This window comes from Protopterus annectens, chromosome 6.part1, assembly GCF_019279795.1.
Source record: "Protopterus annectens isolate FY-2018-M chromosome 6.part1, PAN1.0, whole genome shotgun sequence".
Classification (NCBI taxonomy): domain Eukaryota; kingdom Metazoa; phylum Chordata; order Ceratodontiformes; family Protopteridae; genus Protopterus; species Protopterus annectens.
In genome coordinates, this window is record NC_056738.1 from 204407441 (window position 1) to 204427451 (window position 20011).

At 42.0% G+C, this 20011-nt stretch overlaps 1 protein-coding gene across 2 annotated transcripts in view; it reads left to right on the plus strand.

Annotated features, from left to right (window-relative positions):
• Nucleotides 1-20011, plus strand: part of POLR2G (RNA polymerase II subunit G) — a 357869-nt gene that overhangs the window by 201775 nt on the left and 136083 nt on the right. For both annotated transcript variants that reach the window (XM_044075668.1, XM_044075669.1), the window contains exon 5: nucleotides 12596-12661. In XM_044075668.1, coding sequence (XP_043931603.1) covers nucleotides 12596-12661 — 66 coding nt within the window. The remainder of the gene's footprint in view (nucleotides 1-12595; nucleotides 12662-20011) is intronic.

Genomic DNA, 20011 nt, shown 5'->3' on the forward strand with positions numbered 1-20011 from the left:
CCACATCTTGGTTACACATGAGGGTGCTCCAATGGACTCCAGCAGTCCAGTGGTGATTTCTAGATCTACCTTTATCCCATCCTGTTCATCTCTCTCAATCCTGCAAGGATTGTCTTCTCTGGTGGATTCAGTCTCCAGACCTCCTTTGCGGTCATTCATTTATTCACCCCACCCCCCACTGACCTTGGATGCCTTCCTATTCAGGTGTGGGGGGAGGCATTGTTAGGGAAGGACAGTCCAAGGCACGCGGTCTTCCCTGGAGACCCATTTGCATATCAGCATCCTGGAGATGAGGGCAGTGCTATTGGCATTACAAGCTTTTCATACCCATCTTCCCCTAAGGAAGATTGCCGTCCAGACAGACATGTCGGTACTCTGGTACATCAACCGGAGGGGAACCAGGTCTTATCCCCCCTTTGTCATGAAGCCATGAGATTGTGGGAGTGGGTGATCTCCACTGGCCGTTTTCTGGTGACAAAGCATATTCCAGGGAGGTCAACATTCTGGCAGACAGGCTCAGCAGGTCTATCTTGATGCCTTACAAGTGGTCTCTGAATTCTTCAGTAGCAAAACAGATCTTTATAAAGTGGAGTCAGCCTTGCTGCAATCTTTTTGCCTCTCCTTCCAACATGAAGTGCAGCAAGTCCTTCACTCTGAACCCCCCGCTAGTGGGAGTCTCGGGTCCATGCTTGGCCCTCTGGTCTTCTCTCTGCTTATCCTCCACTTCCCATGATTCCAAAGTTGATTCAGAAAGTGCAACAGCTTGGGTGTTCAGTCATCCTCATTGCACTATTATGACCTCACCAAATATAGTTCCCTTCTCAGTGGTCTCTCTGGTCTCCTGTAGTGTGTCCTCCCTGGACGTTGTATCTGATTCCAGATCTGATTTCACATCCAGATCTGGCCAGTCTAAAGCTCACTGCCTAGCTGCTGCAGTTCCCATGATAGTTAGGACTCCACTTCTCCAGTTAAGAAGATTTTGGCAGCAGCTCATAAATCTTCCACTAGGAAGGTTTAGTCGAGTAAGTAGAAATGTTTCTTGATTTGGGCATCTCAGCGTGACTTAGGTCCCTTCACAGCCCCAGTTCCTGCAAACGTAAGAGTTTCTGGCAGGTATTTTTCAACAGGGTGCCAGCTTTTCTACGGTTCAAGTTCAGCTGGTGGCTATATCTAACTTCCACATGGGGATAATTCAGCTTTTCTGGCTTCTAAGCTCTTAAAAGCCTTTCTAAAAGGTATGTTTCTTCATAGGCCACCAATCAAGGACCCTACGCCTCCTTGGGACCTTACATTGGTCCTTCAAGCCTTAGTTTCTTCCCTCTTTGAACTTGCTGCTTCAGTGCATCTGCAGTTCCTGTCTTGGAAGACAGCCTTTCCTGATTGCCATTACTTCAGCTAAGAGTGTTGAAACTTCAAGCCTTTTTAATTAAACCTCCTTATATGATCTGCCATAAAGACAGGGTATCTTTGTGTACTAATCCTTCTTTCCTTCCGAAAATGGCCTCAGAATCAAACATTAACCAGGTTATCACTCTCCCTGTTTTCTTTCCAAACTTTAAGAGTAAGGGAGAATATAAATTGCACCTGCTGGATTTTCATAGACAATTACATTTTTACTTGCACAGAACAAAGGCCTTTCGCAAGTCTGATCAACTTTGTTTCCTACTCTAAGCCCTTTTTAGAGAATCCTGTATCGAAGGTCACCATTGCTCGTATCTCTCGGTGCATACTCTTGGCATATTCAACCAAAGGATTATCTCTGCCAGGTAAGTTAAGGTACATTCTACTAGGTCTATGGCTACTTCAGCTGTCTTTTGGTTCAGATTCTTTGGATGACATTTGCTGTGCAGCTACCTGGGCATCTTCACATACTTTTGTTTCCCATTACAGGTTGATCTTCTATCCAGAAGCAGGGCATCCTTTGGCTCTGCAATGCTCCAGAATATCCTCCATGACAGCCTCCCAGGTTTTAAGTAGCTGGGGACTCTGTCCCACAGGTTGAAGACCAAATGAAAACAACAACTTCAGATAAAGAAGTTATACTCAACATAACGTTTCGACTGAGTTGTTGCTTTTCACTTGTCTTCAATCATCCCTCCCTCCTTTCCCCTGTCTTACATGGGTTGTATGACTGGAAAAGTCATGGCCTTTTCTTTGGCATAACTGGTTATTTGTTATGATACTCTCTGGGTAATTTTGCCAAGGGGTAAGGCATTGAGTCAGGTTGCGATGCTATGGTGGGCAGCAAACTCGATCTGAGGGGAAGAAGATGACAGGGGCATTATGGGTAGGGGAGGAGCTTGGAGCTAGGAGCTAGGATCTGATGTTGGAAAAGATAAATGTGGCCAAGTCAGATCCGTTGCGGATCTGTGTCCCACAGGTCGAAGACAAATGAAAAGCAACAACTCTGATGGAACGTTATGGTGAGTACATAACTTCTTTTTCTACTTTAGATAAGTGTGTGTGTATATACTTTTTATGTATGTATATGCACCTATGTATGTATATACACACACACACCACTTCTTTTCACTCACTTCTCACTGTTTTCTCTAGGATATCTTGGGGTATCAGCCTTTCAGTCTGTTTCAGGCTTTCCATAGACATCCATTCTCATAGTCTTTATTTAATGTAGTGGGGACACCTACCCCAGTCTAGGCCTCCAAGACCAAGTTTTTCTCTTGGGCTGCTCTCCCTCTTCTCCATTGAAAATCTTCCTTTTCATAGAGGAAAAAATATGCTATAGGAGTACACCTCTTCTCCCTCTACTGTAGATCACTTCTTCAGTTCCACCTATCGCCTAGTTCCTTGTATGGCATTTCACATGGCCAGGATGCTGTATTATATGGCCACCAACCCCAGCTGATACCCTGGGGGTAAGAACAACTCCATTGACCAGCAGCCAAGTACCATGAGAGTATTCTCACACAAATTCTCCAGATGAGCTCCTTCTAAATCAGCACTAGTGTTGAGTTCCTTAGTTATTCAGGTTTCACATCCATTTAATGTCAGTCCATTCAGGGCTTACATGGCATCCTTGGAATCCCCTGGGTTTGCAGTTGCTTCAAAAAAAAAAAAAAAATCCCTTGGATATTTGCATATTTTTGTCCTAGATCATGACCTCCACCTCTTTACTATTTCCGACATGGGGTTGGGGTGTCGTATCTTCTGTCACCATCTATTTCAATTGTATGCCACTCTTCTACCTTCGACAGTTGTGCCTGACTGTTGCAGATCTTATCCGCAATCCATCCAGCTCTTTGCTGGACATGCGCATTTCCTTTTGCCTTCCTGTCTGTCCCAAATCATCTTCACCAGATTGTCTTCTACTTTTCTGTACATGTGCCTCAACCACTGTAATCTGTTCTCAGTTGGAGTTACTTTGGCTTCTGCTATGATGTCCTCATTTCTTTGTCTGTCAGTATGCATCTTACCACCCTTCTTACGCATTTCATCTTTATTACCTCTAACTTCCTCAACTGTTCTGCTTTTACCACCCAAGTTTCTGTACCTTACAGTACTACTGGTCGCAAAACTGTTTTGTACAACTTACTTTTCAGCTTCTTTAGCATTCTTCTGTCGTATAGTATTCCCTGATGCTCTGCGTCAGTTGGCTGCAGCCCCTCTTATTCTCAAGCTGACCACCTACTTCAGACTTCCCTTCTCCTCAACCACCCCCTGATACTTTAAGCTCTTAACCTCTTTCACTGTTTTTCCCTTTCTCATACTCAGCTTCTTATGATTTCCCCCATTTGCTGCTATTACAATTGTCTTATCTAACCATGATCATGACAGCTATTGAAATGTTTCCGTATTTGCCAAAAGTACATCTTAAATGCTCTTTGTCTGTAGTAATATCCAGACTACCAACAAACCCCTTTCTTTCAGTATGATCTATGTTTCTGTGTAGCAGAAAGCCCTTCAGCTTTGTGTTTAACATTTTTGTTTCCATTATGTTTGGAACACACATGCACAATTTGTTTGTTTTACTTATTGTAGGATGTGTCAGGTGTTCATGGACAGAAAATTTGTTTATACATTTCCACTTGTTTGATTTGCAGCTCTATCATTTTAGCAACTACACTTTCTTTCCCAGCTATGTTCTGCTTTAAATGTTCAATTTCAGTACCACATTTCTGAGCTGGGTTAATGCTCGGTTTATGAAGCTTTGTTGTGCCTCTGTTTTTCTAGTTCTCATCTTACTTTTGCCATTAGGTGGTGAATTATCTCAATGCTGCTGGGGGGCCATTCCTCTGGAAGCATGGCTGAGTCTAGTGTTTGCTTAGAAACATTTCTACTGCAGACATTTGTACAGTGTCCTGTCATCTGTTTACACCTTTAGCGAGCATTACTTATTTGACAAGTACCTCTTTTGCTATGTTTGCCATGCATTCAACCATCTGAATCTTCTGGTCAGTCCTCTGGTACCTTCCACAAGTCAGTGTGGTTTTACTGCTTGGGATTCAACTCGCCCTCAGACCCCTTGAAAAGGGGCTCACATTGTAGATACAACAGTTTTCTTTACCTTCTGGTCCAATAACATCTGTGAAATAAAAAAAAAATGCTGGTCTGTTTTGTCACAAAGTACAACAAGAATCTTCTCTTCTACTAAATACAGTCTCAAAGCTCCAGTCTTTTGAAATGTACCTTAAGTAACTTGTTTATGTAGTATTATCTTAATACGTTTGTTGCACTGAATGTTCTCACTTGATTGAGAGATTTTTCCAGTGCTCACTGATTAATCTGCATAGTCTCTTGATTTTTTTACAAACATTACCTGGCAGCTGAGTTTGACTTAAATAGTACTTGGGTAGAAATTTTAGTTTACATTGTTGTATAGAGCCCTGTCATAGAACTTTCTTATTCACAAGGGTTAGTTTTACAGAAAGGATCTCTATTATGTATAGTTGCAGCGATCAAACAAACCTTTTTCTTTCATCTGACACACAACAGTAGAATTTTTCACAGAAATTAAACTGTAGAGTTTAAAATGCAATAAATTTTTTAATAGCCATGTTTGTTTGTTCATTCATTCATTCATTTATTCTTTTGTTTTCCACTTAATCCATTGAAGGATCTCAAGGAAACTAGAGAAGGTCTTTGCACTCAGTGAGCAGAAGGCACAGAAACCCATATTGAACAGATTACCAACCTCTCACTGGATACATACTCAAAAACACATAAGCTCACTAACTCTCACAATACACACACATCTACAGGCAATGTATAAGATTACCGTTTCATCTATGTTACATCCTTGGGATGGAGGAAGAAACCAGAACATCTGACAAAACCCCACACCTGTACAGGGAGATGTGCAGACTGTACATAATCACCCCAAATTAGAATCAGACTGTTGAATCAAGTGCTGTGAGGCAACACTGCTACCCCACTGTGTTGTCCAATAGTGGTATATTTCAACCATTAATAATGTTGCAGTCATAGGCAGGTGTGTGCATATATGTGTGTATGTATACGTATATCTGTATGTATGTATGTGATGTATACAAAATGTATGTAATATATATATATATATATATATATATATATATATATATATATATATATATATATGAATTATAATGCATGTAATATAAACTAGTATACCTACTTCTAATTATAGCACAACAAAATTACTGTTCCATTGCTACTTTGTTAATTCTGCATTAACACTTAAAATTGTATGTTAAGTTGTCAATCTCGCCTTCTTTCTTGCTGGATGGGTTCGGAGCCGATCCTCGGCTCCGACTCGGCCAATAATAAAGCTCGAGAGCTAATTCCACCGGCTCGAGGCTCCCCTATATCCCAGAATGCTAGGTGGTAACCACTCTGATCTCGTTTGCCGCTTAGCTGACGAGGTGCTTCTTCGGCTCTGGCAGGTTAGTAAGTTTTCTTGTTCAGAAACTTCAATTTCAACCCCTATTTTTTTCCATTTAGTATAGTTTTTATTTAAAGCATTCCATTAGTTTAAATTGGGTCCCCTCTTGTGTTAGAATTCCCTTTTTATTCCCTTCTTAACTTTTAGGCCTTTGGCCCTCTGCCTCTCCTTCCCCTAGTCCTTCAGTGTGACTGGATTTTTATTTTGGTTAAGGGTGTGTGTGTCTTGTGCTTGTGTTTTTCTTCACTCAGCCTTTAGGATGTCTAAAGACTCCAAGGTCTCAGGCTTCAAGAAGTGTGATTCGTGCTGTCAGAAAATGTCTCTGACAGACTGTCACACTTCTTGTGTATATTGCCTGGGACCTTTGCACCTGCAGGACTCATGTGCTGTGTGCCATGCATTTAGCCCTAGAGTCCTGCAGGAACGCAAAAATAAGTTGATTCTATGTGGCTTGTTAAAGCCTGAAGGCCCCCCGACCCAGTCTGTGTCGGGGAAGCCTTCTAAGACTTCCAGACTGTCTGCTTCAGTTTCTGAGCCGTCCCCTGGAAGCATTAAAACTGCTTTGACATAGGCTCCGGCTAGAGCCGATGTTTCCAAATTTCATACCATCACCTCGGCTCCGGCTGGAGCCGAGGTTGACAAGACTCAGTTGGCTCCGATAGGCTTATCGGAGCCACCTTCAAAGAAGAAGTCTAGGTCCCCTTCCATCGGCTCCATCCATTCGGCTCCGGGATCTCCTCTTCTATCGGAACGGAGCCGTAGGTCTCATTCCTCTCAGTCCTCCAGGCCGTCCGACCATGATTTACAAAGGGTGGTGAGTAGACTTCTCAAGTCCGAGGCACTGGCCCAAATGTTGCATAGCCCTACTCAACAGTCAGCTGATATTTCCATCCCCGATTTTATTCCTCCTCAGACTCCTTTGAGTTCGGAACCGGGGCTCATCGGAGCCGTGGCTGTCAGTGCTTTGGAGCCGATACCTTCCCTTTCGGCTCCATCGTCTGCTCCGATTTCCTCATTGGAGGGATCTCGGCGCCGAGCTTCCCTCGTCGGCTCCAAGGGGCGAGTGGCATCGGACCCTTGTCCGACCCCGTTCTCCCTCTCGGAGCATCGGCGCTGGTGAGTTGGCTCCGACATCAGCCTCGGAGCCATCCCTGTCGGTGCCGGGGGGGTCCTTGTCTCCGGCCTTGCCTGATAGAGGCGCCTTCGAGGTCATGCGGAGCATGCTAGACCCAGTGTCTACCCCACAGTCGGCTCCGTCAGCTCCACCCTCTTCAGTGCCTGCGGTGATTTCTACCCATCCCCTTGTATCCGACCACAGAGAGCCAGCTCCTCAGGTTTCCCCATTGGGAATTTCCTCCTCTTCCGAGGCCTCTCCTGATCCGGTAGGCGAACCCCCTCGGAAGAGACAGTGCAAGAGGAAGCACATTGACTCCCCTGAGTCTATCACCTCTGACACTGACTTGGAGGAATCTGAAGGTTCCCCTCGGTCCCCCTCTGAGGATGTCTCCTTTGCTGACATCCTTGAAATCCTGAAACAGAGGGGGAACTGGCCTGCCCTTAACCCTTCAGAGGATGAGTCAGTTTACCTTGAGGCATTTGGCTCTCGCCCTTCCACCTCCTGGGTGTCCCCTCCCTTTGACCCCCTTATGGAAGTGGTGGCAAGGAAGGCTTGGACAGCCCCTGATTCAGTGGAACCCACCCTAAGGAGGCCGTCAAAATTTATTACTGCCCCTAAGGAGAAAGAGTTTCTATCTAAAGGTGTCTCTGTTGATGCCATGGTGGTGGCCGCAGCCACTAAGAAGGAGTTAACCGATCCTTCGGTACCTGTCCATCCTCCTAATAAGGAGTCTAGGACCATGGACAGGTACGGTAAGCGGATGTTTTCATCAGCAACCTTTTCTATGCGGTCGCTGAACTACTTGTGTCACTTCAGCCATCTCCAGAGAGATTTGCTCATCGATATGGGTGAGGCTATACAGGATCCAACAGCTGAGGAGTTCCAAGACAAAATGAACTCCCAGTTGGCAACCCTGAATTCGATTGTTAACTCCTCCATGCAGCTTATCTCATATGCTGCTGATGGGGCGAGTAGGGCCGCAGGCACAGGTGTAGCTTTACGACGTCACGCCTGGATGCGGCTTTGCAATTTTGCGGACCCTTTCAAGGCGTCCTTCACCAATTCCCCCTTTGATGGCTCAACATTGTTTGGTCCTCAGGTGAAGGATACATTGACTAGGTGCGAGGTGGAAGGTAAAACTCTCTCTGCCGTGGGAGTCTGTTTTTCTACCCCTTCTAGACCTTAACCAAAAGGTCAGAGGGGAGGAAAAATGTGGTTCCGCAAACCTCAGGGAGTCTCATCTGACGCACAAGGTCGATTCCCCTCTAGAGGCAGAGGGGGGGGAATAACAATAGACGGCGCTTAGAGGCAGAGGAGGTCCGCAAAACCAGGGTAGCAGAGAAACTTTCTCTGATAAACCCTTTCAGCATCCCTGAGGAGCTGCCCGGCTGTCCACCTTCGGAGGCAGTCGGGGGAAGATTATCACTGTACCCAAAAGCCTGGCTTTCCCTCACCCAAGACAAATGGGTACAGTCAATCATATCCGAGGGTTACAAAATTCCCTTTATTCACATACCATCCCAACCCAAAGGATCCCTTCCAGACGTTCCACCCAGTCTAAGGGAACAAGCAGCACTAGAAATATCAAAGCTGCTATCAAAAAGAGCTATCCAATCAGTCCCAGCAGACCAGCAAGGATCCAGAATCTACTCCAAATTCTTTTTGGTACCAAAAAAAACAGGGGACTGGAGACCTATAATGGATCTCAGCGAATTAAACAATTATATCAAAAAAACAAAATTCCGGATGGTCACGCTACAGTCCATTATACCCTTCTTGGGTCAGGACAATTGGATGTGCTCGATAGACCTTCAGGATGCGTACTACCATATCAAAATGCACAGACGCTCCAGGAGGTTTCTCTCAGGCTGGGAGCCAGTCACTACCAGTTCAGAGCCCTGCCCTTTGGTCTCACTACAGGCCCCCGAGTGTTTACCAAATGCATGGCAGTGGTCGCAGCTCACTTGAGACGTCAAGGATTCCAGGTGTTTCCATATTTAGACGACTGGCTCCTTACTGCCACCACCAGACATCAACTGCTTCTATCCAGAGACTTCACCATCCAAACTTGCCAAGCTCTAGGCATTTCAATAAATTTCGAAAAATCTGCCTTGTCGCCTTGTCAATCTATTACCTTTATAGGCGCCACCTTAGACACACTCAATCTTTCCGCCAGACTTGCACAGCAAAGAGTGTTAGATATCCGCAAACAAGTTTACCTTCTATTACAATGCAACAAGGTCAAAGCCAGGGTAGTCTTGAAGGTATTAGGACTCATGGCAGCTACTATCACCCTTCTCCCCTTAGCTCGTTTCCACATGAGGATCCTCCAATGGATGCTGTTTACTCAGTGGTCCTTCCAACAGCTCCCGATGTCTCACATCATATTAATAACTCAATCATGCAAGAATCACCTGTCTTGGTGGATCACATCACCTCAAGTTCTCCAGGGCAGACTTTTCACCCCCCCCCAGTCGCCACGGTGACAACGGACGCCTCCCTGATCGGGTGGGGGGGGCATTATCAGGGCAGGACAGTCCAGGGCACGTGGCAACCTTTCGAGTGCCACTTGCACATAAATGTCTTAGAGATGAGAGCAGTGCTGTTAGCGTTGCAAGCCCTTCAGGACTCTCTTCCCACAGGGACTATTGCAATTCAGATGGACAACATGTCCGTAGTGTGGTACATCAACAAACAGGGCGGAACCAGATCCTACCCCTTATGTCGAGAGGCACTCAGACTATGGCAGTGGGTGATTTCTTCTCAGCGTTTTCTGATAGCAACGCACATTCCCAGGAAGTCCAACGTGATTGCGGACAAGTTGAGCAGGGCCATTCCCATGCCCCACGAGTGGTCTCTAAAGAAATCAGTGCTGGAAGAAGTCTTCCAAAGATGGGGCCAGCCTTTCTGCGATCTTTTTGCTACTCTCCAAAACAGCAAGTGTCACAACTTCTTCACTCTCTTCCCGTTACCAGGCCATCCCACCAGAGACGCTCTAGTCCACGATTGGCCCCGGGGGCTTCTGTATGCTTTTCCCCCTTTTCCACTGATATCTCAATTAATTCAGAAAGCTATCGCCTTGAGAGTTACCATGATCCTCATTGCCCCTTACTGGCCTCGACAGATATGGTTTCCGTTCCTCCATCATTACCTGTTGGAGTAGCCTTGGCATCTGGACCCGGTGCCAGATCTGTTGACCCACCAGTCGGGCCAGCTGCACCACTCCCTTCATTCTCTCAACCTCACAGCATGGTTTCTCCCAATTCCTATCCTAGCCAGGCTTCCCTTAATCTCTCATTTGGTCTGAAACATCCTGATAGCCTCTCACAAATCTTCTACCAGGAAGATTTATAATAGTAAGTGGAAATGTTTTTCCTTCTGGGCAGCATCAAAAAATATAGACCCCTTCACTGCACCTATCCAGTCTACCCTAGACTTTCTGGCAGAGCTCTTTCATTTAGGCTCTTCTTTATCTACCATTTAGAGTACAAGTAGCTGCTATAACTAATTTTCATGTAGGTGTCTCAGACTCCAGTATCATGTCCCATAAGCTATGCAAAGCCTTTTTAAGAGGTGTTTTTCTGCTCAAGCCCCCAGTCAAAGATCCCCCACCTCAATGGGACTTTAATTTGGTTCTGGCATCCTTGATTCTCCCCCCCTTCGAACCAGCGGCTTCATGCCCTCTTAAGTTGCTCTCATGGAAAACACTTTTTCTAGTAACCATAATGTCAGCTAGAAGGGTATCTGAACTTCATGCTCTGTGCAGTCGTCCTCCTTACTTAGTTTTCCACAAAGATAGGGTGTCCCTCCGGACTAATCCGTCCTTCTTACCTAAGGTTTCCACTGAGACAAACCTGAACCAAACGATTGATCTCCCCTTCTTCTTCCCTGACTATTCCAACAGGTCGGAACAAAAGTTGCATTTTCTAGATGTTCACCGCCAACTTAGATATTTAGACAGGACTAAACAGTTCAGGAAATCTGATCAGCTTTTCCTGTCTTATGCAGAAGGGAAATTGGGCCTTCCAGTTACTGAAGTGTCCCTTTCAAGATGGCTTACTTCTATAATTACCTTCATCTATGAAATCAGACATCAAAAACTGCCTTAAAGACCTAGAGCTCATTCAATTAGGGCATTAGCTACATCTGTAGCTTTTCAGGACAGGCTGCCAATAGATTCCATTTGTGCAGCAGCCACTTGGGCTTCTCCTCATACCTTCATTTTACATTACAAATTGGATATGGCCTCCAGAAACCGTGCCAACTTTGGTTCCACTGTTCTCAAGAGTCTGTTCCGATAGGCCAATAAGGTGCTAGGGACGCGGTCCCATCCAGCAAGAATGAAGGCGAGATTGACAACTTAACATTAAGAAGTTATGTACCTACCATAACGTTCCATGTTATTTGTCTTCTCGCCTTCTTTCTTGCCTCCCACCCTCCTTCCCCCTAGCCTGGACCGACTGATAGGAAATTTTGGGATCTTCCTTTGGAGTTTTCCTTCCCACATGTTCTGCCACCTCTATTCCCCCTTTTATGTTTGTGGTAGCTTACATTCAGGTTTATATAGAGGTGGGTTCTTTTTTCTCCATACTGTGGAGACTAGAACTGCTTGGTTTAGCTATCAAACGAGATCTGAGTAGTTACCGCCTAGCATTGTGGGATATAGGGGAGCCTCGTCTCGAGCTTTAGTATTGGCCGAGTCGGAGCCGAGGATCGGCTCCGAACCCATCCAGCAAGAAAGAAGACGAGAAGAAGACAACTAACATGGAACGTTATGGTAGGTACATAACTTCTTATTATCCCTTCTAATACTTAATTCTGTTATATTTCTTAAATTACGCCCACCTGTCTTATACACCAGTCATCTATCTGTAAATTCTCAGTAAAATGCTTCTATATTAATGCTTGTGAAAATCTGTACAAACTTTATTATGCTGGTTATTATGCTATGTAGTCACTGAAATACATTATACAATTTGTTATAAATCTTGATTACATTAAATATGATACTCTGGAGCTTTTCTTCCCTAGCCTCATCTGAAAAAGGGCACCTGTGCCCAGTTGGACTTTCTCAGCAAACAAATGTCAAAAAAAGAAAAAAAAAATATGTATTTATATCCGTATACATCTATGTATTTATTTATATATATATATATATATATATATATATATATATATATATATATATATATATACACACACACACACACACATGTATATGTACACACATATATACACGTATATATATATACACACACACACACACATATATATATATATATATATATATATATATATATATATATATATATATATAGGGGGCTGTTTGTGTTATGTTAGCAACTTTGTTATGGGTTTTAAGCTGTGCAATATATATATTTATGTAAGTTTTTTATTGGGGTAGAGAGCTGATCTCATTTAACCAGTTTTATTCATCTGCATTTATTTCACAGTTGCTAATATAATGGGAATTCATCTTGATTATGTTGATAAAGTCAGATGTAAAATTCCTGCAATTCAGCTACTGAAAATGTCTGACACTTTTCTAAAACCTTGGTCCTTATGTTTAAAAATAACACAATCTTATTTTTTCTCTCTAGTCTATTCCCTCTGAGATGGAGTTTGATCCAAATTCTAATCCACCATGCTATAAAACTGTAGATGAGGTGAGCTATCTGAACTAAACATTTGTTTTTATTACTATTGTCAGTTGTTGAATTTCCCTTAAAAGCACTGTTAAATATTGACAAAGCATGCTTAAATTCTCTGCATGGATGATTTTCTTCAATCTGCCCGTCTCCCAAGTCATTGTCACAGCACTGAGCAGTTTAGATCTTTGACCTATTAAAACCCTTTTGCAAGAATGGTGAAAGATCTAGTTTTGTGCAAAACTGATCATTTCCTTAGGATTTGTGGGCAGTTTTCCAGTGACTTCACGCTGACAACAGGCCTTGATAACCACTGGATTTGTGCAGCTTCATGCCTAAATTTTAATTGCTGCTGAAGCAATGCACACCAGACTACATGCAGAATTTCCACAAATGCCATAGTTATTGGGGGCTGTTCGTGCCACATATTTGACAGTGAACATGTCCGTTTTGGGGCTTGTTTGAATTTGATGAGAGCAGTCTCCTTTTTGCTCACAGATACATGGAATGTTTAGATCCTGTTTGTAAGATTTGTGTGTGTATTTTTAATAACTTATTCCAAAGAGAGAACAATTTCATCGGGTAGCGTAAGAATGTTCCTGCACTATGTGGAAAAGTGTTTATGAAGCTGCTGTTTTGGTAATCTGTTTTCTCGTAACTTGTCATTGTTATGTGTACATGGTCCCCTTCGTTTTTTTGAACCCTCTGAAGTATGCCTTCTTCCTTACTCTGTATTTGTGAATGCAAAAAAAAAACATTATCCAAAAGACACTGATGCAACTCTGTTCACAGACCTGCTCAGTTTTTCACAAATGTGGCGATGTATAGCAAATTTGTAATACCTCTTTAGAGCAAATAGTGAGGCATAGAGCCCAGATTACCTTTGGTTCTGTCATAAGTTCCCAGTAAGCATAAAAGCAGTTTTTGCTTTTATAAACAAGATGATGCTTTCTAGCTCTTTGACCATCTGAATTCTGTTGTAGAAGAAAAGTAATTCATGCCACAGATTACAAGCAAGTGTTATTTCACTCATTTCATTCTCATTTTGGTATACAGGGGATTTGTGGGATGATCAAAGGATTGTCTGCTTCAAAGGATAGAGAAAAAGTTTTAAAAGTAGTATGTTAAAACCCTAATCATTTTTATTAATCGAGGAAATCATCCGAGGAGGAGCAGGAGAGGAGCCCATGTAGGAAAAGTTGTGTTCAGGAGGATGGGAGGTTCACATCAAAGTGAGAAAGAGAAGGGAGCCAAATAGGGAGCAATAAAGTAACAAAATAAATCCGATGTATGCATTGCTTATGCATGGAATCACTGAATTTCAGACATAATGAAAACACTAAGCAATGGAGAGCAGGAGAAGAATTGTGTATGGTGCTACTTGGATTTAAGATGCTTGATTAGTGGTGTGTTGGCAGTGTGTGCCCAGAAGGAGAATAGATGTGCACTAAGGGTAAGGAGGAAGAATATTGATAACATTGCAATCGTAAAGCCATTCCTTAGTATGGGAATTGTACATGGTTTAAAGCTCTGAGGTAACTGCTTAGAGTTGAAAGAAAGGAATACAGGCAGTAGCGGTAGGTAGAAAAGACTGGCCAGGCTAAGGAGGAGTATTGGTTGGCTAATGAAGAGACTGAGAGAGCAATCACAAGGCATCAGAGGTACATTATTAGCTTTTTGAAAGTGACTATGCAGATGGTACAGAAAGTTAGGTTGCAAGGCAAAGACGGGTAAAGATGGTCATCAAACATCCTTTGTAAGGGATGCCAGCAACAACCTGCTTTACCAGACCACAGGACATCAAAGGCAGAAGGAAGGAGTTCTTTCAGCAACTTTTGAACAAAGAAAACCCCACAGAAGCTGCACTGCCCCAGACACAGCTTATGACGAAAGAGGAAGAGGAGCTCAACCTAGAAGAAATAAGAACAGCAGTAAGAAACTTGAAGTCACGGAAAGCAGCAAGCAAGGTGACGCGTGAGTTAGGGGAGAAATGGCTCCTGAAGTTACTCCTAGCAGTGTAGTGAGAAAGTTGTATCCCAGATGACTGGGGTATAAAGATTCTGGTGTCAGTGTAAAAGAACAAATGAAAACTTAATTGTAGGCAGTGTAAGAGGTAGGCTACTCCTGTCACAGTGTAAGAGGTAGGCTACTCCTGTCACACTGCATAGAAGTGCTGGAGAGGTGATTGATAAATATACAGAATAGTAGAAAGCAAGATGGGAGATGAGTATTTGGATTCAAATGAGGATGCAGCACAATCAGTCCATTTGGAGTGAGGTAGAGAAGAAGCTTGAGATAAGGAAAGAGTTCAACTGGACATACAGCACAGTCCAAGTTTGAACAGTGTTCACAAAGGAATTCCCAGTAGGAGTAGGTATCCATTAGGGTACAACTGTGAGTCTGCTACTGTTCATATTGATGGTGGACTACATTAGCAAACCGATTGGAAGGGACAGATCAACAGAACTGCTGTATGTAGATGATGTGATTTTACAACTGGACTCTGAACACTAACTTCAGCGAATTATAGGGAAATCAGAATGCAAAATTGTAATTACACATGATGAAACTTGAGTACAGACAAAACAGGTGTCTTGTCTTTGAATGGGAGAAATCAGAAAAAACTGAAAATTGGAATATAAAGGAAAATGGAACAGGATTAACAGCTTCAGGTATTTGAGAGGGGTGGTTGAGGTAAAGGGAAGTTTGAATGAGGAGGTCAGAGGGGCTGTAGCCAATTGGCACAGTATGTTAAGGGGTAGCGTGTGACAGAAGAGCGTCAATAAAGCTAAAATGTAAGATATACAAAATTGTAGTAAGACCATTCCTACAATGTAGCACAAAAACTGGGCAGTGAATTCAGAGCAATTGAAGAAGCTAAAGAAAATGGAGATGAAGTGCCTGAGAAAAGGTGGTAGGATGCACTCTGTGGGATAGACAATGAAATGAGGACACCACTGCTGAAGTCTAAGTAGCTCCAATTACATTTGCAGAGAGCTCATATTACGTAGGTTTCTGTACATGTTACAGGAAAGCAGAATACGATTTGGTGAAGTAGATTTAGGACACATGAAATGGGGGCAATCAGCAAAGAGATGAATGAACTGCATGAGAGAAGACCTGTCACAGTCAGGCATGACTGTCAAAGAAGGTGGGAGAGTGGCATTAAATTGAGAGAGATGGTGGCAGTTGATGCAACACCTCATCCCCTTGTAGAAAATAGCAAAAAGGGAGTTGCTCCTCCTGCTGCTGCTGTGGTACAAACATCAGAAGTGGACTGTTGCATAAGCAGAAATCAGAACCAAGTTTCTGAGTGGTATAGAATTATAGTAAGGCAGTCAAACTTTGTTGTAGATAGTACTGTATTGCCGTAGGGACGGGAAGGAAGGAAGGAAGAGGAGATGATTATTGATGTGGCTTGAAGTGGAGTAAAACCTGAGTGGTCTGAATGCGGAAATGCAGACACCACAAAGCACTTTAATGAGCTGTTAGACTGTTGAACATCATGATTTGGTGTAGTAGGACTGCGTGATAGGGCTGAAGAAATGCCATGCTACTTCAGAAGTCTCTGGTGCCAGTACCTTTACATTCTGAAGTAGCTCATTTTGTTCTTCTCATCCACAAAGAATTTATGAAAATAGGTCAGGTGAGAGCCAATGTTGGGAGCCCCAAGAGGGACCAAATCCTTAACTCAGACACCACCAACTTGGTTTGGGGAATATACACAGGTGCCCTAATAATCCGAGGTATCCATAACAGGAGATACAAAACCAGATGGTGTAAAAGGATGAGCGATTATTTATTGATCTTTTGACCTGTCTTGCAGTCTGAAGCTGTAAGTCTGGTCACAGACACTGACAGTGTGTAGTACAGCAGCAGAGTTTGGGAGTTCATATGTTTTTATTCCTTGTGCAGGTTAGCTGTGATGGCCTAGGATCTGACATGTGAACAGAGCAAAACATCATCTCCATATCCTTTTAGATCCTTTTGTTGCAGAATGCCCTAGCAGACCACTTGAGCTAATCTGTACTCAGTCCATTAAGTCAATGTTGAATTCAAATGTCTTGTCAGAACTCACTGTGGAGCATCCCTGAGATGGCCATGTTTGCCTTCTCAAATAAACCACCATATTACATATTTCTGCTTCAGGTACCTCTGCAAGACCGTCCTAGCAGTGGACATGCTTTATATCCCCTGGAACAAAGGCAGTCCCCATGCCTTTCCTCTCTTACTCCTGATAACCCAACATATTGAGGATGTGCTGGACAGGTTCAGCAAGATCCCTGATAACATCTCTGTGGCAAAGACATCATTAGAACTCTGTTCAAGAGTTTGAGCCAAAGAGGTCCAATTGCTTTTCCCATCGTGTGCAACCTTCTGTCATAAAAGTGAGGGACTGTACTGCACCTGTACCTAAAACAGGATTTTGATACCACATTGGAAATCTTACCTTCTGGAGGCACTGAGAATGTTATGGTAGGTAGAAAACATAAAAAAGAAAGTCTTTCTTAGGAAAATAAATAAGAGCAAGGAGGTTTAAATATGATGAGTCCAGTGGGGCGTTGTGTGTGTTTTTACATTTGTATTGTTTTTTTCATAAAGTAGTTCTGAGTTACAGTGGTGCTACTTCTAAAATGGATATGGTATGAGAAATATGAAGAATTTTGAACAGCTTTGAGAAGATGAAAAGGAAGATTACTGCAGGGCAGTTCAAATGTGTGAATGTTTTTAGGTAGTTTAGGTTGTGGAAGTTAAATGTAAGTATAACTGTACAGGAGGGAAGGGAGTGGTAACATTAAGAAGACTTAATTCGTTGTAGTGTGGGAGATTTTAGGGGTAAGATTATCATGGGAATGATGATATTAAGAAACGTCTCACCACAAGTTCCAAGCCAGATGAATTCACTCAGTTTGGTACACAGACTGATTTATTAAAGTAAAAAAAATTACTTCTGCAGTAAATGTTAACAGCAAAACTTCAAACTCTTGTACCATTAAGAGCAAGTAACACTTCTCTGGCACCTCGGCTTTCAGAAAAGCCTTTTCAGAGTACATCTTTCTGCTGGTAAGCATACACTTAAATACATGCATTTGGTCAATTGAAGAGTCATCCAATTAAGAATTCACTAAAAAAACAACTAAAAAGGTTAACTTTTAATATTCTTTTTAATCTTCTTACATTAAATGCTTCCAAAAGAATTCCTGTTCAGACCTCTTTAAATACTGTCATATTTTAAAATAAATATTGCTTCCTTCCTTCTTAAATGTTGCTTAATTTTTTCATCAGTACTAAACCAAGTATTTACTTGTTCCAAAGCAGTTGCCAGTAACCCCTGTGGGTCTTCATTAGGTGCTCCTTAAAGTGCATAGCTGCAGGACTCTGAAATCTTTGCTCCTTGATGTCCCTTATGTGCTCTTTTAATCTTGCAGCAAACTTCTCTTGCTCTCTCCAATATAAAATAATCCACAAGGACATTTTAAACTATATATAATCTTTTTCACTATTGCAAGTGAAGCTGCCTCTTCTATCATTTTTTTCCATTAATGCTTTCAAAACTATCAGCTATGTGTTTTGCATACTGTGCAATTGTCACATGAAAAAGTTCCATACCTCAGTATATTATTTTCTATATTTTTGGTGTCTCAAATTTTCCATGTACTAACATTTCCTTGAGACTCCTGCTTTTATATGAAAAACACATTTTAATACTTTTAGGCAGGATTTTCATTTCTGTATATAGGACCAGTAATACCCATTTTCTCTAAAATATTAGAAAAATTAGTATACTTAAACAAAATATAACTCACTTACTTTTTCCTCTACATTATTTTTCTGCATTATGTGCTTTATTCACTTTTTTTGTTCTGCATTGTGGTGCTTCATTCATATTAAGCAACATAATTGATAGTACAAGAAAATGCAGATAACATTTTATTTTTTTTCATGGTCAATAGCTATTTATATTTTACTGTTAGCAAAGAGGGAAGCATTATTTCAGAACTGTCAGGCTGTCAGTTGAAAACGACACTTTAGCCTGCAGTCTGAAACTTTTACCTTTATATGGCCAATTGTAACAGGGTTGGGCGTAAGTTATCTTAAGATTTTCTATTACAAATATGTCACTTAATTTTAATTGGAAATGTTTAAGAAATTGTTGAAATTTTATTTATTTTGTATCTGCTGTTCTTGATCTAATAGTTCTTATAAGATGAAATCATATAAATAAAGGCCTGGTAGCCTTTCTGTTTTCTGAAGCAGAGACAGACAAATATGTTTACAGTTGTTATAAAGAATTCAATCTGAGGTTACAAAGCTTTAAGTAGTAATGAGCAATCAATACACTCTTTGATAAACTAGTTGTGCCAAATTATCATGTGTCTGTACCAAATTGTCATGCGTCACAAGACAGGCAAGCATTATAAAATTAAGTAGTGATGGGATTTAAACACATTTCTACTGTAAGATAAATGAGACGGTAAGAGAAAAAAATAACATGGAAGAATACAAATTTTGGGGGGTTTAGGGTGTCACTAGAATGTGCCGGTAAAATCGGTTATAAAAAAAGGTGAAAAGGATATGTGCTCAGGAGTTGTGGTAAAAGGTTGTGTTGATAATCAAGGGTGGGGGGGTGGACCTTAGGGATATCTTCTGGAGAGCAAAAGTATAGATAATATTTGGGAAAGTTATGGGGTATTTGAGCGAGTTTCTGTGAATAAAATAGTGAAGACCGATACTTAATGTATTGTTAGTGCCAGTTTTGGAAGGGGAAATATGGATTTCATAAAACCAAACGAAATACTAAAACAGAATTGTTAGATTTTAAGTGAATCAAGCTGAAATTATAGCAAATGAGAAGCACATTTGTTTTATTTTTCTTTGCGAACTTAGAACTAATTTGGTGCAATGTCTACATTTGTTTCGATCATTGTGACTTTTTTTTTTTAAAGCACTGTATTGTGTTGAGTGAACGCTTGAGGTTTTATCTACCTAAGCAGCCATCACATCTAGCAGAAAAGGGAGCCCAGTTTAAGGTCTCCTACACAAAGATTGTCACTTTAGGAGTGTAGCTTCCCCACAATTCTGAAATGCAGCATCAGTCTGTGTGTACTGGCACTTTAATCCAGGTTGCTGTCATGATGATAGAGCCTAAAGCGTTTTGGTCATCCCAGCATTGAATGCAAGTATGCAGCCAACTGAGCCACTTAATTTGATTCATAGGTTTACTACTGCACCCATGTCTTGTCTATCTGAAGCCATAATCCTAACTTCCAAACTGTTATGCAGCCCAGATGGTTGTATTCCAAGTGTAGTACCTTGTGCTTACTCCCATTCATTTCCCAGCTTTCCATCTGTTAAGCCCAGACTTGT